Genomic DNA, 18,015 nt, shown 5'->3' on the forward strand with positions numbered 1-18,015 from the left:
CTGCTTAGAACTATTTTAGATGATGATAAATTACATAATTGCCCCGTAATGATAAAAGCAACCACTTTGCTCTCATTAATGTGATCCTAACTTGTAATTTTGCATTGCATTATGATAGATTTTTACCCTGAACATGAGTGATTAAGGTTTTGGACCATTAACAGGTCCCCCCCCCCCCCCCCCCCCCCCCCCTGCGATTAGTGAAAGCACTTTTCAGTGCCTACATTCAATTCAGCTGGGACACACTGTGGTGCTGTGTGCAGGCTGTGCTGCTTAGTGCTGATGTGTGTGTTTTTTTTTGTCTGTGGTGGCTGCACGGCCCCAGAATAGCCTGCTTTGGCCTGGAATGTGAACTGACACACACACACACACACACACACACACACACACACACACACACACAGAAGAACGAGAGAGAGAGAAGCCAGCTCACATTAATACTCTGTATCTTATCCTCCCTTAATAGTAGCCCACACCCTGAGCTCCCTCCTCTCGCTAAGCTCCCTCCTGTTACTGCCTATGTGTGCAATTACGTGTGAGTATGTCCATACGGGGCTTTCTACGCCTCCCAAAGGCCAGTGAGGAGGGAAGCAAAGGCCTTGTCATAAAAACACACGCACACAATTCAAAGAAGAAATGAAAGAAGTTCTCCTAAGTGCTAAGGGGGGCTCAGCTTTCACTGCCCATCTTGTCCTTGCATAAAACAATCTTGATACTATGGTGAAATTTAAGATTCTCTTTCAGTTAGAGATATTTACTGTATTCCCACAGAGTGAATTCCTATGCCTCTGGCCACTAGCCAGGTTATTAATGCAAGAAATGTGTGTCTTGGTGGCCAAAGAAGTTGAACAGTTTTACTTTTGGAGACTTTTCGTGACTTGGCGTTGAGCGTATTATTGCGCCAGCCAGTTTTTCTGTTAAGTATTCCTTTCTCTGCCTGGTGGCAATGACGGCTAATTCTGCCTGTCATAAGCGTGAGTGTCTTAGCTGCCCGGTGCTGTCCCGAAGCCAACACTCATTTCATGAATAGAGAACTTTTATCAATGAGAGAGCCCCCCAAGGGGTCACGCTGAAATTAAACGGTAGAAATTGGAGCACACCGGTGTCTTACCCCTCCGAGGAGATGAGTCGAGGTTTTATCTCCGTATCCCTCTTCCTCCTGTAGTAAAATGTAAATGGGATCCCTCTGTTTCTTCCTCACATGTAAATCATGTTGACATCCCACTCTAGGGACTCGCGTGTTATGTCTTAAAGATGCCTCTCTTTCCCTCACACATAAATCAAATCGGGCATTCGGCTCTGGGCGCACATGTCACTTGTTTCTTGAGCTCTCTGCTTGGTATGCACCTTAATTGGATTCAGCGTCTCTATTAAATGTGGCTAATAAACTTGCATATACTGTAAGTGTGAATGTCTATATGTGGGATTGAGAGTACAGATACAGTATAATGTCAAATTCATTTACTGTTTGCTTCAGTTTTTATCCATTACTCCCATTCAAGTCAAAGAATAGTCACCCACCAGGAAACAGTGCTTCAGCCAGCATATCTAACTCATCGCAGTATGGTTTTCTGTAACATTTGTGACTGTGCGTCCATAGCTTTCTCAGAGAAAGTCGGACATCAAATTGACTTCAAAAGTCTTGCCACAGTTTAGAGTCAGTTATTGTTTTGTCTGGGTTCCCTGGGTGTTTTTTTTTTTTAATGCTTCATAGTGACATGGTGCCAAATGCTTTTGGTGGTTGCTTCTTCTTTTGTATCATGCGTTTTCTGTCTCTCCGCAGGAGGCTGAGTGGCACTGCGATGAGTTTACCAAGGGAGCCTGCTTCAGTCGTGGAAAGTCTGAGGTGAGTTTAAGTGATGCTCTCATGATTATTATTAAATCAGACACTTGTCCCTATGTTAAGAAAATCAAGTTCTAGGTGTCAATGTTGGAAGAAAAAAAACAAACTAAAAAACATCTTCTCAGTAAAGGTGCACCTCATGAATAAAGTTAATGGTTACTACTTTGCGGCTAACTGACCATATTGGATTTAAAAGAGAGATTTTCAGGTTCATACTTGTATTTTGGGTTCCTAGTAGAACATGTTTACATGCTAACAGAGACAGTGTAAATCCTACACTTCCCATAATGCTTCTCAATAACAACTCTTTGTTGTGTTGTTCCCTGTGTCTGGTAAATGCTAACGTATTTCAAACTCCACACCCTGTTTGTGATGCAAGAGTCTACAGACATGCTAGCTGCTCTGTGAAGATGTACTTGCTAATGTCAGCATGCTAACATGCTCACAGTGACAATGCTAACAAGTACATGTTTAGCAGATATAATGTTGACCATGTTCACCATTTAAGTTTAGCATGTAGCTAAACACAAACAGCTGAGAATGATGAGAATGGCACAAGGTATTTGGAACATAAACCAAAGTATTTACAAATTAAACAATTCAAGGGATTCACATGACTGATCATCAACTGACTGATAATACTAACTAATGAATTGATATTGATGTGTAAGATTCCATTTTAGCAGTATGACACTAGTACTATAAACAACTACTAACTAGAAAGCAAACCACCACCACTAAACACTTTTCTAGATTGAAAAGCTGCATCCTTCAAAACAGCTGATGCATTTTTCTGTGGGTTTGGTTTTCTACAAAAAGAAAATATGATTGAATGTTTTCTACCAGTGGAACTGAAGGAACCAGATGTCGGACTTTCCCACCGGTGAATCAGTGCTGCAAAACAGGAAGAGAAAATTAAATCTTAAAGACAGAAATCACACATCTCCCTACATATTTATAGTCAAGCCCAGAGAACCCACCAAATAGCTCTTTAAAATCAGATAAAAATGTATTTAATTTTTTTTTTTTTTTTCATCATAACTTTTTAAAAAAGTTATGATGGAACATATTGAAGCCTGAGAGCTACATGGAGCTCTTTATCCAGCGTTAACATATAGACTCAGTGGGAACCCCTGCTTTGTATGTGGGATTGTCTTCAAAAAGGATAGGCCTGTAAATCAAGTTATTGTGAGGTAAAAAGTGTCCCCAACCACAACGAAACTCTGATTTATAGGCATTTCATAAAGGGAGTTCCTATTGTTTTTTGTAGTTTCTTTTTGTGCAGGAGTGTATGTTTATGTATGTGGTTAGTGGGCATACTCCTGTCTACAAAACAGCTGGTTTAAAGCTGAATGTGACTTGTAGGTGACCTGCCCAGCCCTGATCCCTGTGTGTGCACCGCTGTGTATTTATGCTCCTGTGAAAGGTGGTTAGAGACCCATAATAGGCATGCACGTGCTGGCCAGCACAAGATGGCTGCTGTGAATTACAGACCAAAGATACCTCAGTCCTTGAGAGTCGCTGCTGTCTCCCAGAGTCAAATTGTTTTGCTCACTGTTCCCTTCAGCTCCTGTGATGTACACTAAGAATAGCATTAAAAGACTTCCTTCTCCGGCAGTTGACAGGACTTTCGATGGTTTATTACCTAGCTGAGCACGCAGCAATATACCTTCGCTTAAGCTATTACACAGATACCATGCCTGTGCGTCAAGTGAATTTACAAGTGATTGTATTTTTTTTCCTAATGCGCACGTACGCTCTTCTCTTGTACGTATATTTGATTTATTTTCAACCCGGAGATGAAAGGAAAGTTAAATTGGCTTGACAGGACTCGATTGCTGCCTGTGTTTTGTTTTATAATGCGAAAGCCCAGCATAACAGCCTCTGTATTACAGTATGGACGTGGAACATTTGTCAGGAAGTTTTGATAAACAAGTCAAGACTGTTAGGCTGAGCAAATATTAAATATGCCGTTATTTACTGTAGAAAACCTGCAGAGAAGAATTGAATTAAGCAGACAACCCACTCCTGCACCCGTGCACACACACAGGCATACTTACAGTACACAATGAGCTGTACAATCAACACAGATATATAGGCGTACATAAGTTTTACTACACACACATGAACACATACACACATACTTAGGCTGTGCTTAGCACCAGGAAACGAGTTGTTTTATGAGTCAACCTTCATCTTGATAGGGGGAAATAAAAGCCCTTCCTCCCTCCATCTCTCCTACGGTGCCCTCCACTTCTAAATCACACCCTTGAGGAGGGGGAGGTGGGGTGTTGCCCTGGGCACCTCAAGTATCCCAGACACTTGCAGATTTACAAGTTTTTAAATTTCTACAAGGGTCCCACCCCAGCCCTGGCCCCTTTCAGGTGGAGGGGAACTTACGAGTTTATTACCTTGTCCTGGGAAAAAAAACAAATGCCCCTCTCCGACATGAATACTGACTGCTGTTGTTTTGTTGATGGAAATCCCCAGTAAACCTGCATAGCCTTACAGCGATGTTGAGAGTTCATGACGTTCAATCATCCGTTCAATCAATCATTCACCACGTCTGTCCCGCTTTATTTGTTGCACACTTTTACCCAGGTTTGCTAGAAACCCAGGCCAAAACCTCAGAGGAGGAGCGGAGTGGTGAACGTGTGCTTCATTCTAATTAAGAGAAAAGTGGTTTGAATTAATTAATGTAGAGTGCAGCCTAAAAAGAAACATGCTTTAACGAAGCCACACTTTAGTTTTACTTTTTGACCAGTCAACAAAGCCAAGGCAATGTCCTAACTAACCGGAGATCCTCAAGACCCCCTGTTGATCCTCAACAGGGGGTCTGCATGGGGGGCACCAAATGATTTCAATTGATTGAGTAATTGATTTTTTTAAATGACAACATGTCTGAAAATTACATTACATAAATCTGCATATTGGTAAAAAAAATAGGCCTATAGGTAGCAAACAGTCAAACTTAAATGTTCACTGTGACTTCCACATTAAAAACATGATTTATAGTTATGAATATGTCTATCATTATTATTTTATTAGCTTAGTATTGTATGCATCATAAGGATTTAGGCCACATTAAATATATTGTTATTGCCCAGTTTAATGTGCAACATAGTTTGTACAATATAGGGGGGTTCTGTTGCATCTCTCTTTCAGCTAAGGGGTCCTTGGCCTGAACGACATTAAAACCCCCGTTTTAAACGAATCATGTGTTCCTCTCCCACACTGACCACATTTATCTGTTCAGATCTCTCTCAAAATGTGGTCCCTGTTGAATTTAGATGTGATGTTGCCAAACCGTGTGGGCATCAGCCTTGATTTGACTTTGTCAAGCTTGGCCATGTTTTAGAGTAGCCCTCCCGCGGTTGCAGGTGTTTGTCTCATTTATTGGCAAAAAGTGTAATTTTGTCTCTCTGTCTAATGCTGCTGCTTGTCAATTGATGGATAAGGGCTAATGGTGCTGCTGTTAACTGTTTCCACAGGAGGAGTGCCAGAACTATATCAGAGTGCTGCTGGTGAATGGGAACAGGCTGTTTACCTGTGGAACCAACGCCTTCACTCCAATCTGCACCAACCGAACGGTACGAATAACAGCGAGTTTCTCTTCAAAGCCTCCTTTTTCTGCTTCCATGCTGCCTTTGTTGGTTCACAGTGCTAATAATTCTTAACCAAATGTATTAATTGCCATGTAAACTCCCTTGTCAATTCCATGTATGTTAAAGTCAGCAAGTCATTTTGCATATCAAGGTGGGGGATTGCCACAAACCACATACGATACAGTATTTGAGCTTGCTACTGCCTGCAAGCTAATCTTCTAGCATGTGGGCTGGCTAGCAGCTATTATAACAATGTAATCTTATATAAACCTGTTGGTTTAACTACTTTTTTTTCTCAATTTATGTCAAGGATATATGTCAGTTCTGAAGGTTTTCCAACGCAGCACTGAACAGGGTTGGTTAATTATACATTAGAGTGAGACTATGTTATTGTTTTAATCAAACATAACACATTTTTCCTCAAAAACAATTAATTAGCAGTTCAATTCAGCCTTTGTCTGTTCAATAAATGCACAGGTTATGCCAATACAGCCTTAGCCAGTCGCTCGGTAGCTTATTTTAGCTAATGTTAGCTAGAAAGATATTGCTATAGAGCATCTGTTATTTTACTGAACCTGAAGACTTCTCCACTTGTGCTCTGTTATACAAAATGTACCATTATCCCATAATGGTCACTTGTTGCCACAATGGTAACATAGTGTTGCCTTTTAGATTTGAGTGAAAATTCTGAGATAATACAACTGTAGTAAGTTCATTTAATATTGATTACATTCAAATCACAGTGAAAGTTACTGCTTTGTCAAAACTAAATAGAAGTGAAAAAGAAACACATTACAATCAGACAAGCTAGCATGGCTTTATTGAAAACCCAAACCATTCTGACTTTGTCTTTGTCAGTGAATTGCAGTCTCTAAGTAGTCCACCCATGTTGTGGTGCAGGATGGAGGTTGACAACAGCCATAGTTAATCAGTTTTTTTCTTTTTTATTAGCCTACGTATATACCATGTATGTTTGTCAGTGCTTACTGAAAATCTATGAAAGAACACCCATAACACCAGGAGTACATCCTGATAAGTCATTATCCTTCGATAACATGTCAAGCTGGTTAAGCTGATACCTTTGCAAATATGTGTGGAAGTGTTATTGATCAAACTGACAAGCTCTGTCTCAAATCGTGCACTGCTGTGAGTGTACTGACCTCCGTGCACTATTCATGTGCCCTATGAGCTGACACTATCAGTACAATTTTCCCCATTAAGTGCTGTCTGAAATCCCACGCTGCCGCCGACTATTTACCGGAAATGAATCTTCTGTTTATTTGCCCAAAAGCTTTTCAAATAACTCTTATGACCGCCTAAAATCTCTGTGATCCTTTTTTTTCTGCTGTTTATATCTATTAACAGTGGAGTGGAAGTGAAAATCACATGTAAACTTTAATAACATTAATAAAGAGAATCGTCGTTGACAGTAAACAGTAATGTGGTAGTTACTCCAGAATCAGAATCAGAATCAGAAATACTTTAATAATCCTAGGGGGAAATTGTTTAAACTACTGTTGCTCTGATGACCATTTTCCAGTTTGAACTAAGTCCTGCGTCTTCCGCTACGTAGACAAAATGGCGGCGATTGAGGGTGTTGATTGTCCATTGAGTGTCCATTGATCCACCCACCATCTTTTGGTTGTTTTAGGGCGCAACCGGATAAATGTGATATACTGCATTTTACCGTGTTTTAGCGTGAACGCACTTTCACCCTCAAAAAAGCCAGTTTAAGGGTGGAAGAGCGCAATTTGAGACACAGAAAATGTCAGAAGGAAAGGCCAAGGGTGATCGACATATTTAATCAAAATGTGATGGAGCCATGATAGAAGATTACTGTATGAGCCTGTGTGCCTGTTCTCACCTCCTCTGTTGTTCCGTCGGGGATGTAGACTAATTATAAGAAGAATCTTATTAAGCTTGGATATTTAAGAAGTTGTGTTTCCTCAAACTTGTTAAACATTGTAATCAAAATATTGCCTTAAGACCATTACCTCAAGTAATCACGGTGTTAGCCTACAAGTAAATCCTTGTCTGATCGGTGCTGCTTTGCCCTTCCTCATGTCAGTCATTTCCCTTTTATTCTTTGTATCAATCACGTCATCTTTTCTTCTTCTATATTAAATTCTAGTGTGCTGCACTCCTTTCTCTGACATGCTTCTAAAATTCCTTCTAGCCTTTAATCCCATGTTTAGTCAGACTGTTGAGTTTCAGCTGACTCTTGAAACATCGAGGGCATTAACCACCAGTTTATAAATTGCTGCTACCCTTTCATTGTTATTACAACAGCAGCGCTAATAACCTTGTTTCTTGGTATCTGAAGAGTCTATTTCATCCACTATTGTTAAGGACAAGTGCCCTCTGAAGTTAAGTATAGACCAACATTTAAAATGTCAAACTATTATGCTTACCTTAGAACATAATCAAACATCTGCTTCTCCTTCTTTGGGATTTCAGGAGGTGAAGGAGGTGGCAGAAATTCGCTATTATGATGACATTTGTTTTGGTCCAAAAGCACCCAAAGGTCACAGGCTCATAATGACGGTTTGCCGCTGTGAAAATACATATAGTTGAAATGTCATGACGTAATTAGCAGTATTTCATCAGGCGCTGTCATATTTATCCACTGAACATCCGTTAACGTGAAACACTGGTCGGGCACAGCAACAGCAACGGAGCCGCACTTAGACAGATCTACCATCAGCTGTGATGGATGTACAGAAAGGCATCAGAATATTCTATTAGTTTAATAAGTGCTCAGAGGGTACAAATTAAACAGCTGCTTATTTCTCTGCCTTTTAGCCAGAGGTTGTTTGTAAATAAAAACATTTTAAAAAGAGCACTTTCAATCTTTTTTTTTTGAGGGGGGCTGTTTGGTTTCATCACAGAGAATTGAATTTATGTCATCCAGTGCCCCTGGCAGCCGACACCAGCCTTATAGTATGTGGGCTGTCACTTGTTTTTACATGCCCTAAAGAAGTTGAAAGGCGTAGGCGCTAAGCCCGCTTCTTTTAAAGGCTTTTTCTAATTTTTGCAAAGCAGTGTGCCTTGGTATGTTTATGGTTATGACTTAGTGATTGCAGGGCTAAGAACAAGTCTAACCTCTCTCTACTTTATTCAACTGAACTTATAAGGATGTGTTGCAATTTTGCCAATTCACATATCTAATCACATACACTTATTGTTGCTTCATTCTACCACTACAGAAAGCAAAAAGCACAGCCTACAGACACAAGTCAAATATTACTGTATGTTATTATTTATCTGTTAGGAACCATTAAATATCTTTTTCTTGTTTCCTTTTTTCTGGTCGCCACTTAAAGAAACTGCACTCTTCACAGACTATTTTAGTGATACATCTTACCAATAGGGAATTAAACTAAGCAATTCAACCTCTAAAGCTCAGCTATAAATCTGGAGTCTAGTCTACTTGCCGTTTTTACACTTTTGTAACATAACATGTTAATTAGTAGGCTTTAATTTTTTTTTATTGACCTTTGGACAGAGCCAGGTTAGCCTTACCCCCCTGTTTCTAGTCTATTCTTAGCTAAGCTGGACGGAGCGGTTGTGGAGCCACTGATTGTGGAGCTTGTTACAAAAACGTTGACAATAGTGATGATGTTTTGACTTGGTATGATTAGTATGCTCAAGACAAAGATGTTACGTACATCAACAGAGTTTATTGTGACGACTCTTTCATTCTGTTCACACTCACATGACAGATAAGTGCGAGGATGTGTCAGCATCCACAGTTGAATATCAATGAAAATCCTGTCTGAAGAAGAAAAAAAAGCTTGTGGCTAGACTTGCAGCTGTCATAGTGGGTAGTTAAAAATGATCTCAAAAGCGTCTCAGTAACACTGGTTCTCACAGCAGTCTGTCTAAGCTGCGAGTTGTCTCTTTCTAAAAAGTCTCTATTAGAGGCATTCAAAGTCACTTCAGTGTCCTACTCGCACAGCTGCTGGGTGCACTATAGAGGCGACTTTCACTCTGCTTCTTCAAAATGCAACGGATGCACTGCAGTGTCTTTATTTATCACTCCTCCTCTTGTTTTTCTAAATGACCCAATTGACCCTAAAACAGCTATTCCAGCCTACAGAATGAGTCCCGTCAATACTAGGCTTTCATCTCAGGCCAGCAGAGCTCAGACAAGGCTGCTCTGTTTTGTTGTGGTTTGGGTGCTTGGAGCAGAGGTGGCAGGAGGACCCTTGATCCAAATCAACTGGCTCCAGGAAATTGGCTAAAGAAGTGGCCCATTTCCCCCGACACTTGCCGCAGAACGCCGTCTAGCCTCCTGAATGGAAGAGTTGTGCACAAATTATTAATGTGTGAGGAAAGATTGAGCTGTGAATCTCTGTGTGCTGTCACTTGAGGTCCTCTAAAACCACGGAGGAGTGAAAGAACACTAATTGCAAATAGAATAACTTTAATTATTATTTAGTGTATTAGTGTATTGCGTAATGCTTTTACCCTCAGAATTTAGATGAACTCGGACTCTGAGGCACAAACCATGAGCTAATCCTTATATACTGTGTTTATTTTTGCACCATAAAATATAATTACATCTTGGATTTTAAAAATGCATTACTCCCTTTTGGTATTCGAGGCTGAGTCACTGAGCTGTAACATGTATCTTTTTTTTTTTTTTAACTAGGAACGAGCACAGTGTGTCAGGGCTAAGCCAGGGTCACGCTGTAAAGTATTTTTAAAAAGCGGAGAGTTGGATTTGGTCTCATATTCAAGGGCAGAATGTAAGGGAAGACATCAAGCCTCTTTTTGAACTCAGAGGCCTCTCAAAGATGCGGCATAATAATTCTATGTCCAGACAAACAGCTGGTTGTCCTGTAGAGACATCAGAAACCAAACCACTGCAACCAAGAGTAACTTGATTTAAGAAGCTGGGTTCAGTAATTGTATTGCTTTGTAGGCGGCTTCTGTACATTGAACCTAAGGCAGCTGCTCAATTGATGTTTTTTATGCTTCTAATGATTCTAAATGCATCTCTGATTATATCTGTTGCTCCTGAAGGTTTCGCTCACATATCTATTCGCAGTAGATGTAAACCAAACAAAACATAATGAAATGGATTTTTTTTTTTTTAGCCCGTCTGCATCATTTGCATATTGGCAGTAACAAAGAAAACATTGCCAGAACTCCCTGGTTTACATTTTAATGTTGCACTTTGATACTTTATTTTTTTATGCAGATTTTCTTTTACAATGATCTCAAAGGATACTCAATCAAAATCATTTTCTATTAGTAGTATATGCCGACTCCTACTTTTTCTCTTCCTTTACCTTCCACTATTGCCCCCTATACCTCATTGTCTTCTTTTTCTGTGTTGGCAGCTGACGAATTTGACAGAGATCCATGATCAGATCAGCGGGATGGCTCGGTGTCCCTACAACCCCCTGCACAACTCCACTGCCCTCATCACCTCCAGCGGGGAGCTTTACGCTGCTACAGCCATGGACTTTTCTGGGCGAGACCCTGCCATCTACCGCAGCCTGGGCGGCCTGCCACCGCTACGCACCGCCCAGTACAACTCCAAGTGGCTGAACGGTAGGGGACTGACACAGTTTGGGGTCCAGATATAGATAGAGATGTTCATGTGAGTAAAATATTTTGGGTGTTAAAATAAAAAAAGAAGCACAATTTTCTCCATCAAAGCTATTGAACAGCTCTGAAGCTTTTGGACAAAAAGTTTTATGCTCAAGGGCACTTAAACATGCTTTTATGCTTATATAACACGGGGGTTCAATACCTCCTCAAATCACCACTATGTGAGCAAAGTATTGTAGCGAATGCTGAAAAAAATAATCCTCTGTTCATAATTTTTCCGTTGCATTTCTTTCAGTAAAAACAACTATTTCTAAAGTTTTTAAACAACTAGAAAATCTTTAAATGTATCGCACCCTTTCTTTGAGGAACATGCAATTGTGAAAGTGTCAGAAATCAATGTCTTTTATCTTTTTTCGTCCATAACAGCTCAGACACACTTCAAGCACAAGCCTCCTCAGTTCTGATTGGATAACTTTAGACAGCTTAAGGTGTCCAGCCTACAGAAGAGCAGGTCAATCAGTATGTTGTCAGCAAGTGACTTTTATCTGATTCACATTTAAGCTAAATTGAAAAAATAAATTAAAAGCCACCACATACATTGCTTTGCAGCAACCTTCTGGGAAAAGGTTTAATAACTAATTTTATGGTGAATTGATTTTTTTCCCCCTCTGTCTCCCCCTGAATTGCCCTCCAAAGGTGCAGAGGAGAGAGGGGTAGAAATGAGGGGGGGGGGCACTTTCATTTAAAGGTGAATTAAATCACTGTCAGCGAGAATAAAGTGTGCGGTTTAGATCCAATAATGTCATACATAAAGATGAACGCCTTAGCTGTGACAGTGTCGCGGAGGTCGTGTGTTTTAGATAGGGTGAGAGCCATTACGCTACACCTGTTTTGGTCATTTCTCATCCTAACCTTTAGGTTCAGGGAGTGAAAAATGAGTTTTCTTATTACAACACAACGCCATTAATAACGTGGCCTGTAGTTATTAATCCTGATCACCTGCTGTTGTGTGGGCCTCACACACACACACACGCACACACACTGCACAAGTCAATCAGTCATAACACATTCGCTCTCCCACTCCTTCTTACTCCCACAGCCTTAAATATTGTTCCTTCAGTAATTCTTCTTCCTCTTTCTACACTTCATTTCTCTCTGAGCTCTCTTCATTTTTTTCTTTGTCTTCTTTCTTCACTCATTTTCCTTCTCTCTTCAACAGAACCAAACTTTGTCTCCTCTTACGACATCGCCAACTTCACCTACTTCTTCTTCCGGGAAAACGCAGTGGAGCATGACTGTGGCCGGACGGTGTTTTCCCGCGCAGGGCGTGTATGTAAGAACGACATCGGCGGCCGCTTCCTCCTGGAGGACACGTGGACCACGTTCATGAAGGCCCGGCTGAACTGCTCTCGACCGGGAGAAATCCCCTTTAACTACAACGAGCTGCAGGGAACATTTTACCTGCCTGAGCTGGAGCTGCTCTACGGCATTTTCACTACCAATGTGTAAGTAACATGAGATTTTACAAAAGTACAAACACCTTACCCTCTTTACATTACACTGACAAAATGTAACACATTAGCCTTGTCCATTCATGTATTTTTATTAGAAGTTTAAAGAATCGCATTAGATAAACTATACAGATAAGTTCTGACGTTGTAGAACATTTTACACACAGGACTAATCAGCTGTTTCTGCTGTCGGCCTCTTCTCGGATATTCCCATAACATGTCTTCATCTCCAGACAGCATGAAACATGGCCAATACTAGCTGACATGAACAATTACAACATGCCCAATTGAACCAAATTCCTGAACACCTCTCTTTTTCCTCATTTTTCTCTCGTAGATGCCAGGGTTAGATGCGATTAGATGGCCAGGGCCACTTGTTTTGTTTCTGGTTTCCGAACTCTTCTTCTTCTACTTAGATGCAGCCATGCGTAGCCTAACGCACCAACTTCTGACAAGACTAAACTTCCTTTGTCCCAAACCAGTTAATGAAAATGTGCCTAATTCAGATCTCTTTTTTGGGACATTTTCAAAAGTTAATTTTAAATGACAAATGCATATGCAGCTAGTGTTGTATTGGCATTTACATACACAAGTGACACTAAGTATGGCACTGTGTGTATGGCAAATTTCCATATACAAAATGTATTTGTTGATGACTTTATTTTTATTTTGCACCCCGAGTAGTTTTTGCAAATTGTTCTGTATTCCCTGAGTCCTTATTATGTTCTATTTTGTATTGTTATTTGCATACAATTTATTTGATAGAAATCCCGCCTTTGTAAATAATCAGATTAAGTCAATTATCAAGCTGCTTCGATTCAAACTTTAAAAAAGTTTAGGTCTTTTAATGTTATTTTCCACAATCATCGCAGTTCCACTGGTATATTTGACACTCTTTGTAATTTGCATTGTGAAGGATGAACAAAGTGAGATTCAGCTCACAGCGTGTTGATATCAGATGAAAATGCCAACTTTTATCATCAGATTTTCCTTCCATTCTTTGTTGTTTTTAATATTACCGCAGAATAGCATAATGTATAATTCATAGTGTGTTTGGCATCACATTGTCAGTTGTGTAAACAAACACTCTTCGACTGCATTAACTTGGCATGTGACCTTTTTGTAGCATGCACACTGCATATAAAATTGACTGATATATGACAACAATGTTTATATGGCCAAGTGCATTTTAAATTGAATTGCCAGTAGAAATCTCCTCTCATAAACACTCAAACCCGCTACAAACAGGGTCGCTAATTCTAGTGCTGTCTGACATTTAAATCCCCGAAAGTACCTTATCATCACTTAATAAAGTGAACACTGTATCCTGCACATGGGGGATGTATGAGATGGGATGCATCCATGGATGAAAACTATTATTTTCTATTTTCACAAACACCCTATCCTTTTTTCTGTCTCTACATGTTTTTTTTTTCTTTCTCATACTCACAAACACGTGCACGTACACAAGCACAGACCATTATCAAAAGCTGAGTAATCTTTTCTTTATGGTCAATGCCTTCACATTGCTGAAAAAGAAGTCTTTTGAAGGGTATTGGAAACATTTCCCCCTAAAGGCAGAGAGTTTAATGAACAGCCGCATTGGATTATAAATTCACATCACCCAAGTCTCTCAGTTTAAGTTGAGAGTTAATACTCTCATTCTTTATTCTCTCTTCGGAGGGAGGAGACCGGTACTTGTTGAAACTGACAGCTTAAAAAGTCAAAGCTGTATTTCAGGCCCAAGATGTGTACAATTAATCAGACAAACTGAACAGCTTAATTGTGTCCTGTTGCTGGATTTATGATCCAATAATGACGTTCACTCGCGCCAGCATCTGCGTCCGTCTGTCCGATGTTTGATTTGTATTGTTGGCTCAGAGCAAAACAAACATACAGAGGTCAGCTTTACAACAAAATCTGAACAGAGTTTTGTATCATGTTCGTTTTTTAATTTGCTTTCAACCAATGCTTCCCTCTCTTTCTCCCTCTCTCATCCATCATCCCCCTTGATCCTCTCACCCCCCTTTGTTGGGTCTCTTTCCCCTTTTTTCTGCTCCTGACATTCAGAAACAGCATTGCTGCATCTGCAGTGTGTGCCTTCAACCTCAGTGCCATATCACAGGTTTTCAACGGGCCGTTCAAGTACCAGGAGAACTCACGGTCAGCGTGGCTGCCCTACCCCAACCCAAACCCAGACTTTCAGGTAACAAACCTATACAGAAGAGCTGTTGGTTTTGATCAGAGAAACACCACAAACACTGAAACAAGACAAAGAGTGGCCAACCATCATGCTAGTGTCTCTGTCACATGGTGCAGTGCTTTGAGCTAAACATGCTCACATGCTCCAAATGTCACTATTTATTTATTTTTACATTTTAAAGGGACTGTGTATAGTTTAAAACATAAATGTCACCATTTGATGCATTGTACCAGATTATAGCTTGAAGCTAATTTGCCTCTGTAGCCTCTCAGCAGATCCAAACAAAGAAACAGCACAAAAACATACGGTGAGACATGTTCTACAAAGCAGAACACACAACACACATAATACAAAGCTACGCAATAGCACATCACAAATGTCATAATGCTGATATTAACAAAGTCAACTACGTTTACTGTCTTAGTTTAGTTTTAGCATTTTCTAAAGTTGATGCTTCAGTACAATAGATGATCCACAGGGACCAGCGAAGAAATGATGGCATGACCCACCCTATACTCCTGCCTCCGATTGGCTTACCTTGATAATCTATTGAACCTCACTCCACATGCTCAACCTACCCAACCCAAAGATCAAAAAGAACAAGTACTAGCCAATGAGAGGCGGGTCGTGCCTTTACACGTCCTAGCATTCTAGCATTAGCCATTTGTAAATTAGCACTTACAACAAAGCAAGTACAGCCAAGTCCAGCACAAGTCCAACCTAAGTGCTGGACAAAACAAATTTGTGAAAACCTGTACCAAATTTCATAGCAATCCTTCTCATAGTTCTTGCTTTTGCTGGTTGCGTGCCTAAGGAAATGTATGCATGTGGTGTGTATTTTCATACTGGTGAAGCTGCCTTAGACTCTCAGCAAGCTCTTCTCCTTCTTTCAATCATCCCTTCCTCTACCGATGAACAGACACGTTACGACCGCTCGTTATAAAACAGGATGATTTTTACAACAGCACAATCATGCCTTTAAGATGTTTCATAGCCTCATTTTTCTAAACTGTAGTGCCTTTTTAATAAACTGTTCTTGTTTTGCACAAGTGGCAATTTGATTTTATACTCCTGGAGGGGGCAAACCATGTAATGCTGGGGCATCTTTTCACAATTTAAGGCACTGCTCTAAGCTGATGACACAGAGGGATTGTTTTATTTGCAGAAGTGGCTCTCAATTGTAGCGGATTTAGCAGATAGTGAGGGATCTAATCCACGTGGCTCCCCACTAGGGACTGAATTCCCCATGGGGCCCGGCTGCCGATTGGTGACACACGCCTCACTTCCACACGTTTCCCATCACAGGTCCTCGATCATGTTCCCGTCAAGCCAGCCAGCAGCTGCATGAGCATTTGCAAAGGCTGTTGTCAAGAAGTCACATAGACATTATCTATAATGACAAACTCATGCAGAAAAAAAGTGGATACATGTTCATGCAGAAAAAGTGCTAGCTGTGACAGTTTACTAAGAAAAGCACATACTCACGGATCCGTAACTTAGAAAACATGTCACTGCCGTCATTCGTTCATATATCTACATGTCTGAAATTCACTTACCTTCAACAAAACCAATTTCCTCTATCTGGCCAGTGCTGACCACAGTTTTATTCTGCTCAGCATACTGTAGGTATATCACAGAGATGTTTCTATATACCATAGGATTTTATGAGGCTGTGTTGCTCAAGGATAAACCAGGATCAGTTCTTCCCCTTCCACCCGCATCTCTCCACTTAAGCTCAGGCACAATAGCTGCTCCTCACTGCTGGACCGATGCACACTTTATCTAGGTTTCAGTGACATCTTCATCAAGCATTTGTCAATGTTAGAGGATTAGATTTACGACCGCAGGATTTATGGCTTGCCCGTTTTTTGTTTTTTTTATACAGCCCATTGTGCACACACACCTACACACATGCAACACAATGTACACCAGCACCTATAAAATCCACCGACCACGTACTGTACTCAAATATGGCCGCAAAAATAAAGGGTTGTTGATTGCTGCCAAATAGGGATAATTATCACTGTGAACTCATCGCTCAACACACACACTGGTCATTGATTGAGAGCTTAATTCCCCGTCTGTCTGCAGAGAAAATCCCCCCATTTATTCGAACCACACGGATTGATCCCGCTGGGTTTATTCAGGCTATGAGTCATGTTCGTTGGGCGTTGGGCGCTAATACTGTCTCTGTGTTGTATAGGTTTTCTGTCACACTGCAACCGCTCACTGTACATTCATTGTACAGCTCCATATCTAAAAAAAATATGTTAGGTTAGGCCTAGGTCATACACAACAGGTATTTTATAAACTTAACTTTTTCTGTTTTGGGCTTTCATGCCCATGCAAATGGAGTTTTAATTCACTGAAAACAGATCTTTGGAAAAACTCCTGCCATGGTGAAGCATTTAGAAACTAGGTTTTCAGTGTTGTCGTCCAAGTGTGCACCGTTATCTCCTCTGTGAGACAATGAGGCGTCATTTCATGCAATGTTGATGTGACCTAAAAAGTGCTAGTTCAAACCTTGCTAATATGCCTTTTAACATGTTTACACATAGATGTACAGTTACTATTCCACTGTATTAGGGAACAGAGGCGTCTGAATGTGTAGAGAGGGATCATGCACCCTTGCAGCCAGGTGACCTTCCAGTGATAGTTTTATCTCGAGCTCTCTTTCTTCTTTGCATGATTGGCCAACACGGCGTTAGGGTTAGGTTTATATTGCCGCCTGCACGCTCTTGACAATGTTAGCATTTTCATTTGGACATAGACTTTTTTTTAAAACATTGAAACTGTTTTTTTTTAGAACGGAGGAAATAAAACCAAGTTTACAAGGGAGTGAGTCTGAGCCAAATGCTGTTGGAAAGTTTTGTTATCTTACTGTAGATAATTCAAGTGCAACAACAAGGCATCTGTTTTCTGTGCTTTCCTTTTAACATTATGCATTATCATTTGGAGCCAAAATTGATCAAATATTATTACCAGATCTTACCTAGATGCTGAATTTTCAAATTACCTGGGATGCTTTTTGAACAAAAGCCAATTTGGCAAAAACATACTATAATATAACCGTATTTCTAAGAAGCACTTATCTTCCTGGCAAAGCACAGTGCACTGATGAGAAGCAGAACAACTGAGTGTTGGATGGGCCCTCAGCCAAATGATGGTTCTGTCCCTCACCTTGACTGTACTGAGGAAATCATCACATCTGTCTCCCTATACATTCACTGACGTCATAGACCGTCACTGGTCAGTGCCTGACTTTGTCTCACTGTGACAGAAATACAATCA

The 18,015-nt window shown here is 40.4% G+C and overlaps 1 protein-coding gene across 3 annotated transcripts in view; it reads left to right on the forward strand.

Moving 5' to 3' along the window:
• sema5a (sema domain, seven thrombospondin repeats (type 1 and type 1-like), transmembrane domain (TM) and short cytoplasmic domain, (semaphorin) 5A) overlaps positions 1 to 18,015 on the forward strand; it is a 119,358-nt gene that overhangs the window by 50,655 nt on the left and 50,688 nt on the right. For all 3 annotated transcript variants that reach the window (XM_083935732.1, XM_083935733.1, XM_083935734.1), the window contains exons 5-9: positions 1,784 to 1,846; positions 5,335 to 5,433; positions 10,797 to 11,010; positions 12,230 to 12,515; positions 14,592 to 14,727. In XM_083935732.1, the coding sequence (XP_083791858.1) occupies positions 1,784 to 1,846; positions 5,335 to 5,433; positions 10,797 to 11,010; positions 12,230 to 12,515; positions 14,592 to 14,727 (798 nt within the window). The remainder of the gene's footprint in view (positions 1 to 1,783; positions 1,847 to 5,334; positions 5,434 to 10,796; positions 11,011 to 12,229; positions 12,516 to 14,591; positions 14,728 to 18,015) is intronic.

This window comes from Echiichthys vipera (genome assembly GCF_963691815.1).
Source record: "Echiichthys vipera genome assembly, chromosome: 21".
In the NCBI taxonomy this organism is placed as follows: Eukaryota; Metazoa; Chordata; class Actinopteri; order Perciformes; family Trachinidae; genus Echiichthys; species Echiichthys vipera.